This window comes from Cyprinodon variegatus, unplaced genomic scaffold, assembly GCF_000732505.1.
Source record: "Cyprinodon variegatus isolate N-32 unplaced genomic scaffold, C_variegatus-1.0 Scaffold697, whole genome shotgun sequence".
Lineage (NCBI taxonomy): Eukaryota > Metazoa > Chordata > Actinopteri > Cyprinodontiformes > Cyprinodontidae > Cyprinodon > Cyprinodon variegatus.
Window position 1 is genome coordinate 109,786 of NW_015151150.1, and position 15,957 is coordinate 125,742.

A 15,957-nucleotide genomic window follows, 5' to 3' on the forward strand; every position below is an offset into this window, starting at 1 on the left:
ATTGCCATCTCCTGTTTTCCTCCTTTTGATTTATTGATGGAACTTTGGTTCACCTCCAGTAAATGTGGGAGACTGCAGAGGAAATTGAGACTGAAGAGAAAAAAGAAGATTGGGAAGTTTAAGATATTTGAGAGGGAGACAAAAGCCTTCTGGAGCTACAAAAAGATGGTTAAGAGAAAAGCATTGTCACTAAAAGAACATCTGTTAAAACTAATCAATATAATATAGTATTTTAAAGAATATAAATAGGTCATAAAACTATATCAGGGTCCTTAATCTTGTTTCAAAAAAAATCTTTTTGACTGAAGGTGTAGCATTACCATAATAATGTTACTGCTTCCTGATTTGAAAGTCCCGTTTAATTGTTTCCAACACTTAAGCAACAGTTTTGGCCAAAAAATATTTGACCCTTAAAAAAAAAAGCTTAAGGAGATAAAACTTAAAAAAAAAATAGTAATTTATAGGAAAGATACATATTTAGCTATCTGGCCAAAATGAATTAAAAAATGTTTAAACGGCTCATGGTAAAAGTGACAAACCAAAACCAGCTTATGGTATCATGCTGAGGACCCGTTTAGGTGATCTTTACATAAAAGTCAAGCCCGACCAAGAAAAGCAACAAACCGCGGACAAAAAAAACCCAGTGGAAATAAGCAAAAAAAATAAAAAATAAAAAATTCAAATCTATTTTTCATTGTAAGATTTTTTATTCAGTTTTGGAATAAATGAATTATAAATGTGCAGCAAGGTTTTCTTTTTAACTCTGTTTTTTTTTTTTTTTTTTTTGATTATCGTTAAAAAAGAAAAGTTTAAAGTAAGTCTCCAAAACTTATGCAATGAACATGATATCCAAGCTAATGAAACTTCCTGGCATTACTGTACAACCCAAAATGGACTGGAAAGTTAACTAAATAAATAAATAAATAGGCTTCAAAGATCTTAGATGATATTGTAAAGGGAATGTTTCACAGCATTTATGCCAAAATTACAGCACGAAAAAAATCTAACATAAAAGTATAGAAATCCATCTTTAATCTGTTAAATCCTCTGTTATAATTAATTGTAATCCTCACTTATACACCTCACACAAATAGAACTATATGAAAATAGACTACTCATGTTAAAATAAAGCTAGTTAATTGACAAAACAAATCTGTAAGGACTAAATATCATGCCAATAGTGTTATTTTCACGCACCGTTTCTCTCAAACATCAGACCAGATTTTATATCGAAGGAGTCAACCTCTCTGCTTCTCTTACCCTGTCTGGGTGTATTAACCTCCTCCCTGTCTTGCTCCTTCATCATCCATTTGGTCACTCATGGGAAGGAGAAATGGTAAAACAGGGAGATTGAAGGAGAGAGAGTGCAGAGCTGATTGATATACTATGAATAGGATAACCTGTCAGCAGCAGTAAATGCTTCTGCACTTGGTTCCTGAGCCTCCCATCACAATCTATTGAATTCCTACAATACTAATCAATAGATAGATAAGACGCTTAATCTTGAGGGAAATCCCTCTCTATGTATTTGTTTACAAACAGGTATTGACAGGATTTTATATTATAAATAAAGTTTTTTTTTAACAAGATTTGAAGATAAATTCCCCCTTCTGATTTTCTGTTGGGGTACAGGGCAGGACATGGCACACAAAATCCATTTATAAGAACAGGATAAGGGGAGCTGTAAACATTTTAATATTTAAATGAGAAAAAAACAAAACACAAAATGAGAACTGTTTAACGATTTAGGTCTATGGGACCATTTTTTTTTATCTATTGAAGAAAAATATGTATCATATTTTATCCACTAGGGAACCAACTTTTTATGTAGCATGTAGAAAAAAGGCAAATAAGAAATCTGGTAAAAATCAGATAGATTGACTTATAGAAAGCAGACAAAAAGGGTCCACAACACAGCTGATTGGAGAGATTAGCTGGCTGCGAGACCTAAGATCTATCCAACGCATGTATGTTGTGTTTTGAGAATGTGTTGCATCATGAGTTGCTAACATCTAAAAGCACCTGAAGGGCTGGTTATACTCCCTGCAGCAGTGTGTCGCAGTGAGCTTGACGCAGACATTTTCAATTTATGCTCAATTTTGAGCATGGTCTACGCTATACGCTGTGGGTCTAGATACGGCCGAGGCGGAGAGGAGGTGAGGGCAAGTTTGTCCGACAACGGAGAGACATGATGGCGAAAAAGAGCGGGGATCCAGGTGGAAAAAGGGTCCCAGCGTTCTTGCCTACCTCAATCTTCTAGCTGGTCCAACTTTACGAGTCGTCTTCCGCAATTGTGGTCATAAAAACAAAACAAGCCGGCCTCCTGTCTGCGGCACTGTCTGCGGTCACCTACAATTTGGGAGAGGTGCAGAAGAGTGTCTGCGGAGGGGGCGGGGGTGATTTTTGTTGACTGCGAAGTATAAGTCAGCCTTGAGTCTGTACAGTCCTGACAGACTAACCTGTGATCCACCTAGATCAGCAAGGATATGGACTGTAAAAGAGTCCAACACCTGGATAATGTGTTAATCCTCAAATTAGGATTGTAATGTTATGTAACCCTAACCCTAATTTTGCAATTATGACACTGCCATGGTCAGTAACCATGTTCATAAAGTCAGCTATCATATCATATATACCATTCTGTTTGCCACATTTCTCTGTTTGTATCCAGGGGGATATGTCTGGGCAGTACAAAATACAGCAAAAAAAAGCACCCCATGCGGAATGGAGCCAAGCTGAGGACAGCGCTCTGTCTAATCTACAACCAAGATGAGTTCAAATGCTGCCCACATCTAAGAACACAGGTTAGTAAAATGCCTGACTTTAACTAAAAAGAAATTGAAAGATTTGCAGGACAAACAGAAAGAACGGCCATATTTATGTTTATGTAGTGTAACTGCCAAAAAAAATAGTGAGAGATGCACTAGTTACCAACCAATGGGCTATGTGCCCATTGTAATGAAAGACAGGAACAAAGGAACTGAAGGAGCTAAAGTTCAGGAAGAAATGGAGGTCAAGCCCATTGGATTTTCACTATTGGTTAGGGTTAGTTATTTTTTCTACCTGGTTTTATAATCAATATGTTATTGTTATAAGTTTTGAGTACTCTGCCCAGCTTTTGTGGTGATACTGTGATGACTGGGGCTGCTTTGCTGCAACAGGATGTGGGCCTTTTGCCACAATCTGTGAAATGAAGAATTCACCTTGATTCTTGAAAATCCTGAAGGAGAATTTCTGGTAATTACATATTAACTGTATGGGAACATAACTAAGGCAGGACAACAGTGACCAAAAGCACAGCAACAAGTCCACATAAAAAGGGCTAAAATAACCAGAATGGAAGTTACTGAATAGTCAAAACATAATGCCTAAATTCACTTCTTTTATTGTTTTGTTTTTATTAGACCTTAGAAAACTGTTTACAAACCTCCACAGACACATTTAATGTGCTTAAATCAGAGAAAAAAGTCTTTCTGAAAGTTGGAATTTCAATTTTCTCCTGTAATGTGTCGATGTGCCCCTGGGCAAGGCCCCTAACCCAACGTTGCTTACTAATCTGCATCAGGTTATTAATTCTCGTGTGATAAGAGCTCCTGTGGTCAGTACGACCACAAGAGAAATTGTTAAATTCAGTCCAATTAGCAGTTTTTGCCCCCATTGGTTTCACAAACAAAATTTAGAATTGCGAGCTTTTTTTTCCACTTAGTTAGGGCAGGCTCAGTTTGAATAGAAGTTTCCTTTATTATAATCATCTTACTTTAAAATGTCTTGTTGACCCAGAAGAAAATGCAAAAAAATAAGTACAATCTTTAAGGTAGGACATACTTTTCAAGGTAGAATGACGATTATGCGGTCATATGCCAAATTGATAAGTTTAGAATAATAACTAAACTGCGTGGTTTACTGCCTTTTGTAGAAAAGTAATAACATCAAGCAAATGCATGATTTTGTTTTTCTGTTTGGTTGTTTATTTACACAAATAATCTGTGTTTATTATAGTCGATAAATTATTTCCTCTTAAAATGCTAATGCCTTAACCAATGTGAGACTTTTGTTTTTGTTAAAAAGATCCATGACTAAGATTTATTTTGTGTCAAGATAAATAGCAAGAATACAAACACCCTTCATTTCTTTGGCACTTTATTCTTAAGACCCTGAAAATGTCGAAGCAGGTGGGATAAAGCCTTGAAGTAGTCAGTCCAAATCCGTTGTATTCACAAGGTAGAATTTCAGCTCTGTCTCTGTGCATCTCACCTGATCTAAGCAGCCGTCTCTCCATCAATCCCTCCTGACAGCAAGGTGATTAGAAGGAGAGAGTTAGAGTTGCTGAAAAAGCAGCTTAGCTGCAATTATCGTCTTGGAGAGAAACAAACAGTTCATCAGGGCCCTTCTCTGGGGACTTAACAACTGTTGCCAGGATATATATTCGACCAGCCGTTACCCTTGGCTACCCTTGTCTCGATGTGTCGGAGGAGGCTGGGCCTCCGTGCAAATAAAGTTTTTTTTTTTCCAGATTCTTCAAAAATAGCATAAGCCATGAAAACAAATTATGACATACACTCTGCCTACGCTCGCTGATGTAAGCCAACACACATGCAGATGGCAAAAACTCCCAACTCTGGAAACAAAAAAAAAACCCTTCATAACATCCACCTGTTTCCTGAAATTCATCTTAATGTTCTGTCTCTGTTACATGCACACATACATACACACACACACACACACGCCAGCACGCAAATTTGCAGAGATTTCTTTTACAAATTAACTATGAGGATTTTTCACACTTACTAATCACACTTATTATAAGTCAACCAAAAAACTTCCTTTAGAAACGATTTCTGGTTGTTGGAAGAACAACTTCATTTTGCACGTTTCCTTTTTTAGACATAAAGAAGTTGCTATGATTAAAGTTTTACTGTGAAAAACAACAAATAAAAACCCATTATGGGCCTGTCTTTTTAAATAAAATCTTTTGTTTTTATTCCTCACCTCTTAAGGTCTGCTGCTGTGGATTGAATATAATCTAAAACAAAGTTAACCGTTTCAATTTACCCAGCTTTTTAGACCCTATAACAAACATTTGACCTCTATTCTTGTTGGAATACATCGAGTGAATTCGAAAGAAGTTGGTTTTCTGGCACAGACCCTGATTGTGCATCATTTGCCCTTTTTCCATAAGTACCTTTCTGCTTCACTTGTCTCATGGGAGGTCTATTTTACAAGCGTGCTAAACCATGCTGAGAACTGACTGGTAGAAAAGAGCCTGACAGGGGGAGAAACTGGATTTAAATCTCAGTTGTGTCAGAAAAGGGCACGGACTGCAAACAATTTGCCAAGTCTGTGAGGGACTTAAAGGTATAGTGGAGGATTTTCTTTTTCTGGGTGGATCATCAAAATAAGAGGTCCTCCTAATTGTCGATCATTCTGGTGATGTGTTTACGTAAGGCTGCCTTTCGTACTCGTCCCCAGTTAGCTATCTTTTTCTGCACATGCGCAAGAAGAGATAAGATTTGGTCTGTCCAAGAATTTTTCGGAAGCTGCGGTGGAAGAGTCTACTCGCCGAGCATGCTCCAATTCTTCCCCTAAAAAGTTTATATTTAAAGGTATATTGTGTAACAATTTCTCTTTTTTTTACTGCCTGAAAGCCATGACTGCATATGTGTTATTAATGGTGTATTATTACCTCCAATAATGATGAGATACATTTTCATTAGCAAAAGAATTTTGCATTAGTTTATACATAAGTCTGGTTACTCGTTTACAAAGCGCCACGACAGCTGCCATCTTGAAAGGACAGATGCAAGCGAGGGATAAAATAGTAGTAAAGCTTGGAATATCAACGCATTTCCCTTTGCTGGCAGTTTAGTGTGACTGAGAGGTAGCGGTGAAGATTATATGAAGATGCTAACACAACAACTGACAGTCTGGACTACTGTAGCTAAATGCAAGAACATTGATATGCAGCAGCAGCACAAGAGACGGTTTCACCATCCGCAAAAAAAAAAAAAAAAACTTCAAAGACAATTCCATCTATCCATTTTCTGTCACGGTTATCCCAAGGGGGGTCATGAGGGGTGCTGGTGCCCATCTCCAGCTGTCTACTGGCGAATGGCGGGGTCCATCCTGGACAGGTCACCAGTCCATCACAGGGCAACACAGAGACAAACAGGAAAAACAGCCATTCACGCACACACTCACACCTAAGGAGAATTTAGAGAAGCCCAATAACCTAACAGTCATGTTTTTGGACTGTGGGAGAAAGCAGGAGTACCCAGAGAGAACCCACGCATGCTCAGGGAAAACATGCAAACTCCATGCAGAAAGACCTTAGGCCAGTAATCGAACCATGAACCTTCTTTCTGCAAGGCAGCAGCGCTACTCATTGTCCCACTTTCAGTAAGCCCATATGTAATACAAAAATGTATTGGTCAATGTAAAATGAAATATTGGTATTACTAGCTTTAAGCAGAAATAAACGTAATTTACAGAAGTAAAGCAATGAAAACGTCCATCTTAATCTATATAATGAATTTCACTTAGTAAAGACTTTTCAAATATCTTTGAATGTATTCAATAAAACTTTACTGATGTTTGCTGACTCTGATATTTAGGTATGTCGCAAGCAAAAAAGAAAAAAGAAAAAGACAATACAAAGAGCATCCTATGTGTTTTAATGAAGGACACTTCAGGAAGCATGTCCTGTTCCCACTGATCGACAACAGATTTTGCGGCAGAAGGATGGCATTAAAACTCAGCGGGGGATGAAGTGTGATGAAAATGTCAGACCTGAACAAGCCGGCTAAATTCTGCAATGTGTTTTATCAAGCCAGAGTGTGTAGAGTGTAGTTTTTGTGAAAATAAAAGTTCTATGTATGTGTTAGGGTCTCTGGGATTTTGCTATTTTTGGGGTGTGAGTGAGCTTCCTGTCACAAGGAGGATCTTTGCTGGTGGCTGGGCCGACCTGTGACGCTGCAAACATTTGTCAATCAAGCTGGCTAGTTGTATATAAGGAGATGAAGGATCATGTCTCTTCACCCCCAATGGTATTCCAGCTAAAGACCTAAACCAGGAATATGTTTGTGTTGAAATATTGTGAATTTCTAATAATGTAGATTCTGTTATTCTTCTAGGCAATCAGTGAACATCAGCTCGTCTCCGATCTTCATGGAAAAGGTCTTACCCATGTGTAGCAGTTCTCAGTCTTCTTAACCTTTCTACCTGCTCTCCAGCATAACATCTCTTGCAAGCTGAATCAAACCCCTACAGATCCATGCTATCTCCCCTTCATCTCTCAAGTGAGCTAATCAATTATTTGTTAGATGTCATCAACCAACTCCTTCCTGATCAAACTGTTTTCTCCCCTCAGACCAACCAGAAAGTTCCTGATTATTGTTGCTTTTGACCTAAAACATTAAAATTCACTGCTTCTCTGCATGGTTCTGCATGTGGGTCAAAATAACTACAAACCAACATCACAATATGTGTGTAAATTCAACCTTCAGCAATCACATACATATTTTAACGTATTAGAGTGACAAAACAAGTAGCATAAAATGTCGCTCTACATAATGATAGCAGAAGCTGATTTCATAACAGTGAAGTTAGGTTTAACAAGATCAGATCACCTAATTGACTTGAGGATGATCAAAAGATTATTAAAAACAAGCCTGGGTGTGCTTTGGTGGCGCAATGGTTAGCGCACATGACCCATGTATGGAGGCCTTAGTCCTTGCTGCAGGTGACCCGGGTTCAATCTGACCTGTGGTCCTTTCTCACATGTCTCTCATACCCCCTTTCCTGTCAGCCTACTGTCCATAAATTGAGCCACTAGTGCTGTACAAAAAAAACAAAAAACAAGCTTGACTTTATAAAAGGCTCATGAACTCAGCTGAGTTTTCTCTTCTGTTACTGTGTAAACTCACCCAGCCAATACTATGAAGAAGTCCAAGCGGTTCCACGTGTCTCCAAGGTAACATTTCTTGCCAAAAATCCCCAGGGCTACCATCTTGATCACCATCTCAATAGCGAAGAAGGCAAAGATGAAGTCATCGAAGTGCTGCCAAGACACATAGAGAAAATAAAGCATTTACATCATGCACTGGACATCAGTAACATTTCTACCGGTAATCTCTAGTGAGGTAAACTGTTTCAAGTTTTTGTGCCAAAATACCACCCAGTGTTCTTTGTGAGTACGGTAATAGATTTGTCTAAAAGCTTTGATGTGAAACTCTCCACTGTCACCATTTATCTGTTTATCCATCTATTGCCCTCCTCTTGTCTGAGATCATTAAATTACTGTAAAAAGAGGTTTAGAACAGAACATTTTTAAACAATTTTTTCTTCACTGTGACAGACCAGTGGGACTTTATCTGTGGTGCACAAGATTGTCTGATGTGACAATCTCCAATCCTCTATCCAACCATTTCCATTCTACACTGATTAGCCAGTAGAGCAAAATAACTTTCTTTTGAAGAGAGAAGGAATTCATTTACTTAGGCTTGTTATTTCATTGGTCTCCATCTTACCCAGACGTTCCTTGATGTATTATAAACATCCCACTGTGAACCTTTGACATGAGTGAGAGAGTTTATGAATTCCTACAGAGAAATCTACAGTATTTCTCTTTATCCTGTCGCCAGGAGGTTGGACAATTGCGCTGGATGGGGGAGACGAACAGGATAACAGCCTCCTTGAAGCAGAAACGGCACTGAAACAAGCCCGCTCAAGCCTGATCTTAGGCTGAATTGAAATTTGATTAGTCTTTATATGACTTGAATGTAAAATGATATAACCTGGAAACAAAACCCTCCATACATCAATCAGTATTTCTTCTCTGGTTGTGGCCCCGGCTTTCCAAAATTCTCATCATACTAGTCTGAAAACAACATAAGGGCAAGAATGTGGATGGGAGGAGTAACCACTGTTTTTTTTTATGTAATAATCAATAAGAAATGAAAAAATGCAGAGGTGGAAGAATTTGAATGAGCAGGGAGAGTACAAAGCTTCAAGTAAAAACAAAAGCTAAAGGGAAAAAAATCTGGAAGGAGATTAAGGCACAGGACTCCCACTGATAGATGAGTCATCCTAACACGAACAGAGACATGTATAAATATATCAGATCCTGTTAGCTTAAGAAAAAACTAGCCTTCCATTGCTTTAAATTTCACTGGAAGTAAAAGGTTGTGGTTGAAAAGGAATGTGAGACTGTGACAGTTTGTTTACAACTCAATAATCTCTACCAGTCCTGGGTTTCAAGCTTTCACATAGCATCCCAAAATAAGAACACAAAAATAGATTAAAACTAAAAACAGCCACTTATTCAACACATGAGCTTGAGCTGCACTTTCCAGGACACACAATCTGTCATACAGACTGCTTCCTATAATTCTTTGGTACAGATCATACATTACTGCAGGTGTTAATAGGTGATTTTTGTAGACACCATTCTGTCAAGAGCCCTAGAGCAACTTTACAGAGCATCAAAAGCTTCAAGAGAAAGGGGGGAAAAAAATAAAATGAAAAAATAAACTAAAGCACTGTTCTCTGTTTGATCTAAATTTAATTTGACTTGTGAGAGTACTGGAAAAAACTTGCGCTGTCATCTGGACACCACATATTTCTCATGTACTGTTTACTGTATTGTGTTATATGACGATACTGTTTAAGTTTCCCATGATGGTGTAATTCCTAGCAATAAGAAACCAAAATTGAAAAAAGAGCACCATTATTAGCAGGCTTTGGGCAATGTGACTGTATGCAAGACTATGACATTTTGACACATACCACCCTCCACTCCCCTTCGTTAATGTTTTCAGGTACCAAGCAATGTTCTTTTTTAACTATTATGCTAATATCTACAACCTGCTGATCTTACATGAAAAAACATATAAGTTTTAGTTTATGCGAAGTCAGAAAAGATCACTCACTTCAGGTTTCCTTAAATGCTCTGCTCAAGAATGTTCTGATTTTGTGCTAATAATAAAACAATCATCTGAGTGTCAGGACTATTAAAAGAAAACTAAATAGATACATAGATCATAGAATTTATTTATTTATTAATATTTTTTAACAGTGTCCAGTCTGGCAATGTGGCAATTAGAATAATTGTCTTGATGCCAAAAAGAGAGGCCAACAGTGGAGCAGTACGGCTAACGCCATAGTGTTCCGCTTGATTTATGAATGTAAATAGCTTTATTATAATTATGCATGGAGTATTACAGATTATATGGACACTACAATGTAAGTAGAACAGGAAAGGAAAAACAGAAAGAAGGAGAAAAGATGAAAGAAACAGGAAATAAAAGGGAGATAACAATAAAATGTCTTCAGTCTGCTTCATCACCCGCAAAGAGATGTATAAATGTATAAAGGCCAATTTATGCTTCTGACACATAGCCTCTGTAACCGTCAAATCTGTCTCTGTGTGCGACCATGCCCCCCGCGCAGAGGTTCTGCAACCGTTGTCTCGCACCTCAAAAAAATCCTGACTACGCGTCGGACGGTCGTAAACCCACTCAGACCTCAAGCGGAAGTATGCAGACAAAAAGCAGCTGTGATTGGTCCTTGGTGTGACCTTCTGGCTGTCTGTGTGGTCGTCCTTCTCGATTCTGTGGCGGGGCGAGCCGTTATTAAAAACCGAGTAACCACTACAAATGGACAACTAAGACAAAAGGCTAATCAGTCTTTTTGCCAACTCCATTAACAAAACATGTTCCTCTTCGATGTCTAGCAACTCTAGATCCATCTCCATGACCGTGATATCTTGCAAACGCGTAAGTGTTGTTTTGGAAAACACTCCCGCTGGCGCCGCCAAAGTTCTCATGATCATCCGCCGAAGTTCTTATGAGTTCTCGAATAGGCTACCCTTTGCACTTTGGCGGGAAACTTCTGTGCGTCCCTAGAAATTCCATACTGACGGTGCAGAAGCATACCAGGAAAACTGATTCGCGACCAGACGCAAGCGACATCTGATGTGTGCGGTTGCAAAAGTATAATCTGCCCATAAGAGATACCAATAAAGTGGCCCCTTGATACTATAGCTGAAGTATAAGTAGTATTATTTAATCTGACATGTATACTGTGGTAGCTGAAGATAAGAATAGATTATAAATTTAAAAAAAGGCAAATTAAAATAGTTGGAAACCATTAATAAAATAATGCTATGAATTATTTTTCTGAGAACCAAAGTTTATCTTGAAGACTTTAGAATTAGGTCCGTCTGGCTTTTTACAACAATTGGAATGTGTTCAAATTATTCCACAATGGAAATCCAAGAGGTAAATAAATTAAACATAATTTGGTTTATGATGTTTTAAATGATATCCCAAATCAGAAAGAAATAATCATAAAAAAATTAACCTATGATTTTTGGATGGATGGACTTCATAATTCTATCAGTTTTGCACATTTCTATCAGTTTTGCAGATGGAGGGGTGGAAATATAGATGAATGTCACCAGCTTGACTAGAGTGCAGGCCTGTCTGAAAGGAGTTTTTAAACCAAATCATTCTTATTTGTTGTGATGGAAGGTAAATTACCTAGAAAATACAGGTCCTCTCTATCAACAGTTTCCTACTCCTTCATCAAACCGGTTTGCTGCTGAACTATTTTGGTAAAGTTTATAGCCAGTCTTTATTTCTTAGACCCTAAACAACTGAAATAAGAGTTTGCCTGTTTCCAAAACAGAGCACAGCATTTGGTATTTTATGTTGGAAGAAGAGCAGTTCCATGCAAACATGGAAGCTAGCCTGAGAAGCAGACCAGGAATAGTCTCATCAACATGTAAGAAGCCTCAGTATCCGGCTGTAGTGCTAGTTTTATACATCAATATATAGAAGGCTTTTAGTATACAATTATAAATTACTAATATATAATAATGAGATTTTAAAGTGTAGAATAATTCTGATTTACAAGAGTAGTGCAATCAAGAAAACATTTTATACATTAATATTTTTAATGCAAAGTTGCCCAGTTTTTAGCCATTGTTTTAATCTTTTGTTAAAGGTGTTAGTCTGTTGTTTAAGCCCAAAGGTGAGAGAGTTGCACAGTTTGGGTCGTTTTCATCAAGGCCTGGACTGTGTCTAAATGGTCTTCAATCATCTTGATTTTCAATGCACTACATTCTTTTCTTGAGTTGCTCTCCAAGGGGACTGCCCCCTTAAAATGCTGTATTTTTCGTTGTGGAGAAAATTGGTTATTAAAAAGGGCTGTGTGCGTCGGCGCACGGCTTGACCGGAGAGAAAGACGCACACTGATCTGTGCAGTGGGAGATTTTGGTTTAGTTGAATGTTAAAAACTAGTAAAAAATAAAAGAAGAATGATAAAACAGCAAACAAGTTCCTCCCAGTGCAGCAGAACGGGCATTTAGAAACCTGATCAGAGCTTGCACCCAGAGGATGCCACCGCAGGGAAAGAAACCTCCAGCTGAGATCTGGACTTTCTTTTTCTTTTTGGGGATTTTCGGTCGTTACGCTCTTTTTTATTATGTTTTTTGGAGGGGGGTTTGACATTTGGATTTTTCCTTTTGACTTTGGACTTAAACGGAGAAACACTTCCAGGACTTTGTTTTGAGTTTGAAGATTATGGGACTCCTTGTGGACATTATTATAAAAAATAAAAAAAATGAATCTGAGAAATGTAATGCAAAGAAATCATTTCTCAATCTATTGTCCAATGGTTAGAAATGTTTGACTATCCATTATTTCCGGATTTATCATTCTTCAACTCCCTAATAAATACCCAGTAGAAGCCCAATAAGAAGTGTTACCAACTACTCAGAAAGAAAAGTGCAATTGGCTGTCCTAAAAAGTACTAGATGATATCAATCAAAGTGGAAAGATTTCATCTCTGCTTTAGGGAGGGCAGCCTGCTCTGTATGACAGAGGACTGTGGGAGAGAGCAGGAGGTGGGGTTAAGAGCCACTCGCTCAGGAGGACAGAGTTCTGTGCTTATACGTAGCCAAAGTCTCCATTAACACAGAAAAAAAGAACGCCCTAAAGGGGTCTGAACATTCACTAAAAAGACAAAAGCACTAAGTTGGCAACACTGCTAATAAGGATGGGCTGTGTGTTCCACAATAAGTGCCGGATAACTACCCAGTAACCCCTAATTGGTTCTTCTTTGTTTCTTAGGTAACTAACCAGCAGTCCCCCTGGACTATGTGTTCACTAGTAAGTGGGGGTTGACTTTCTATTAGTAGATTTTATTTTTCCAACTGTTCCCTCGTAGTTAATCAAATTTAGTGTACCTTTAATAATGTGTTACCAAAATCATGTTTGTTTGACTGTGACTGGGATCTGTTCCCCTCACACACTCGAAGACTCCAGTTCTGTGCCAACTTTCCCTAGCAACTAAATACAACTAGTAGACACTGATGCAAACTTGGACTGACTGGAAAAAAGATTGGTTAAGGAAATGTCGTCCTTGGCCAATTAAAATTCCAAGTCCTTTTTTCTGAAAACCCATGCTGTCATTGGAGCATAAATTAATCTCTGTGCTCATTGTAAAGGACAGTGTATGTTTGTATGCTTTTTTTTCTTTCTGTTAAGATTTACCAAAGCTTGTGGCCTCAGATACACATTTACACAGCAGCACATTTTCACGGCAGCAATGGGCTAAAAGGCACAAAAACAGAATATTTTACGCAGGACTATATACATTTTAGAGGACAAAATGACAGTAGCAAAACTTATTATGGTGCACCTTTATATCTATATTTTTATATTTATGTGTGACTATGTCCAACCGTTTTTGTAGAAGCAGTGAAAGTAAGCTGGAAGAATCATGTACTGCATAACAGGAAGACCTGCTTCCAGTTTTTTTCTAGCCATATATTTAGTGTCACCAACTTCAGTGCAGAGTTGACAATATGAGCATGCAGTGAGACAGGTGTGATGTCTTAATCTCACAAACAATTCTTCATACATGTCTGGTGCATGCTCAACTCTGACAAACTCAGTTCTGCATGCGTTTATCCTGGACCTGTGCTTGCACTCAGAGCTAGTGGTGTGCTCAGCCTGCTCCTGGATCACTCAACTTTATCTGTGTGCTTGGCTTTCTATGGGTTTGCTTAGCTGCATCTCTGCACTCATTAACAGACTGTAGCTGAACATGGATTTGCACACTTTCCCTTCCCCAGAGCTTGGGCAGGGGAAAGGTTCCATGAAAATCCTGATCTTTTTGTTTCTGTGATGTTTCCTCTTGGATGTATTGTGCCCTTTGGTTTGGTCAGCCAAACAGCAACTGGCAACAATTGCAAAGCCAGAACGCTAGACATCATGCTGCCAAAAAAAAGCATAAATATGGGTATTAAAAAAAAGGGAAAAGAAAAAGTTAGAAGGCAGAATGAGTGGAGGCAGCTGTTGACTGTTTTCTTTTCTAAAGGGGAACTGAGTTTACTTTTAATGCAAAGTCCAATTAAAGTTAATGCAGTCCACTCCAGACAGCTGCTGTTTATTTGCTAACTTGAAGTCTATAGCTTATTTAGCCGCCAACCAGGCTGCCTTCATCTTTACTGCGCCAGCAAGTACTACAGTAGATGTCACATTAACCAACTTCGGCAGTTTCACAAACAAACAGTGTTGCTGGCAAAACCACAGAATTGTGGAATGCCAGAGAGATGGATCCGACCATTTTTGCCACATTTCTCATCAACTTGTCTATAAAACGACATCTCACTCTAGCTTAATTTTTAGTCTTTTCCTTAAAAACAAACAACGGATATACACAGTAAATTTGTTGTTGTTTTTTTACTACCCAGAGAATGAAAGTTTTTGCTGACTTGTGTGATGGATATCAATCAACCAATTAACACTTTTTCTAACCCACCTTGTTTCTTTACAATTCTTTATTAGCCAACTGATATAAAGGGAAAGAAGCTCATTGTGCTTGATACAAAAAATGTGACTTTCCAACATTCCAAGTTAACTGAGTTTGCTATAAAGTCTACTATGGGTTACCGCTCTAAATAGTGATTGAGGGATTTAGGGTTAGATCAGACGTTCGGACACAGTAAGCTCGTATGAGCTAAGAGAACAGCAACTTTTAAACAGAGCTTGCACGAAATGGGCTTGTGCATGCTCTCGCAAACAACATCTTTAAATACTTTAAAAACAAATGGAATGGAGGAAATGATGAAACTATCTATCTATCTGTCTGTCCGTCCGTCCGTCCATCCATCCATCTATAGAGTATATGTTCAATAAGAGCAAAGGCTGTTCAACTTTAAATTAACCTTTAGTTGAATTTTGCTAAACATCACAACTAGGGTAAAACTAAACTTAGAACTCTTGATAAATTCTACTTTTGCATTTTGCATTGATTACTTCAAGGATATTAAGTATTAAAAAGAAGAACTAAACTATGCAAAGGGCTTGAACTGAACTTATTGTGTGCATGGCAGCTGACAGTGCCTCAATAATAAGCATGAATTATGGAAAGCATAAAAAATTAAACCACAATAACAGCCAGTTGGGAAAATAACAAAGTTCAACTACTGACAGATGTTACAACCTAAGATGCATGACTGAGAGAAAAAGTGTTGCGTGAAATACAGAAGAGCAGAGCTGTTATCTGCCATGCTGAGCCTTTAATGACTGCACTGCTTTCTCATCTAATACTACAATCCTTCGTCACTTTTCTTTTCTTTTTACAGGGAGCCTTTTTCTTGTCGCCGCCTAGCAGTAGTTACTCATCTATTTTGCATTAGCTAAACCCCACAAAGCTGCTAATGTGATAAAGTGGCTTACTCCTTAAGGGTTCTGTTTGAAACATACATGCAACTTTAAACCCATTCACAGTAGCTTGCAGATGTATTCTCCACTTTTTTGTTATTTTACAAAACCCAGCGGGGATGTATTTCATTGTTTTCTTTTTTTTTTTCTTAAAGGAATAGTACACCCAAAACATGATTAGCCTTCATTTTCTACTCACCCCCATGCTGAACAACACTCTGGAGTA

General features: G+C 38.1%; 1 protein-coding gene across 1 annotated transcript in view; it reads right to left on the reverse strand.

Moving 5' to 3' along the window:
• LOC107097448 (voltage-dependent T-type calcium channel subunit alpha-1G-like) overlaps positions 1-15,957 on the reverse strand; it is a 274,678-nt gene that overhangs the window by 109,293 nt on the left and 149,428 nt on the right. Inside the window, exon 4 of the mRNA XM_015394594.1 lies at positions 7,923-8,056. Within this exon, the coding sequence (XP_015250080.1) occupies positions 7,923-8,056 (134 nt within the window). The remainder of the gene's footprint in view (positions 1-7,922; positions 8,057-15,957) is intronic.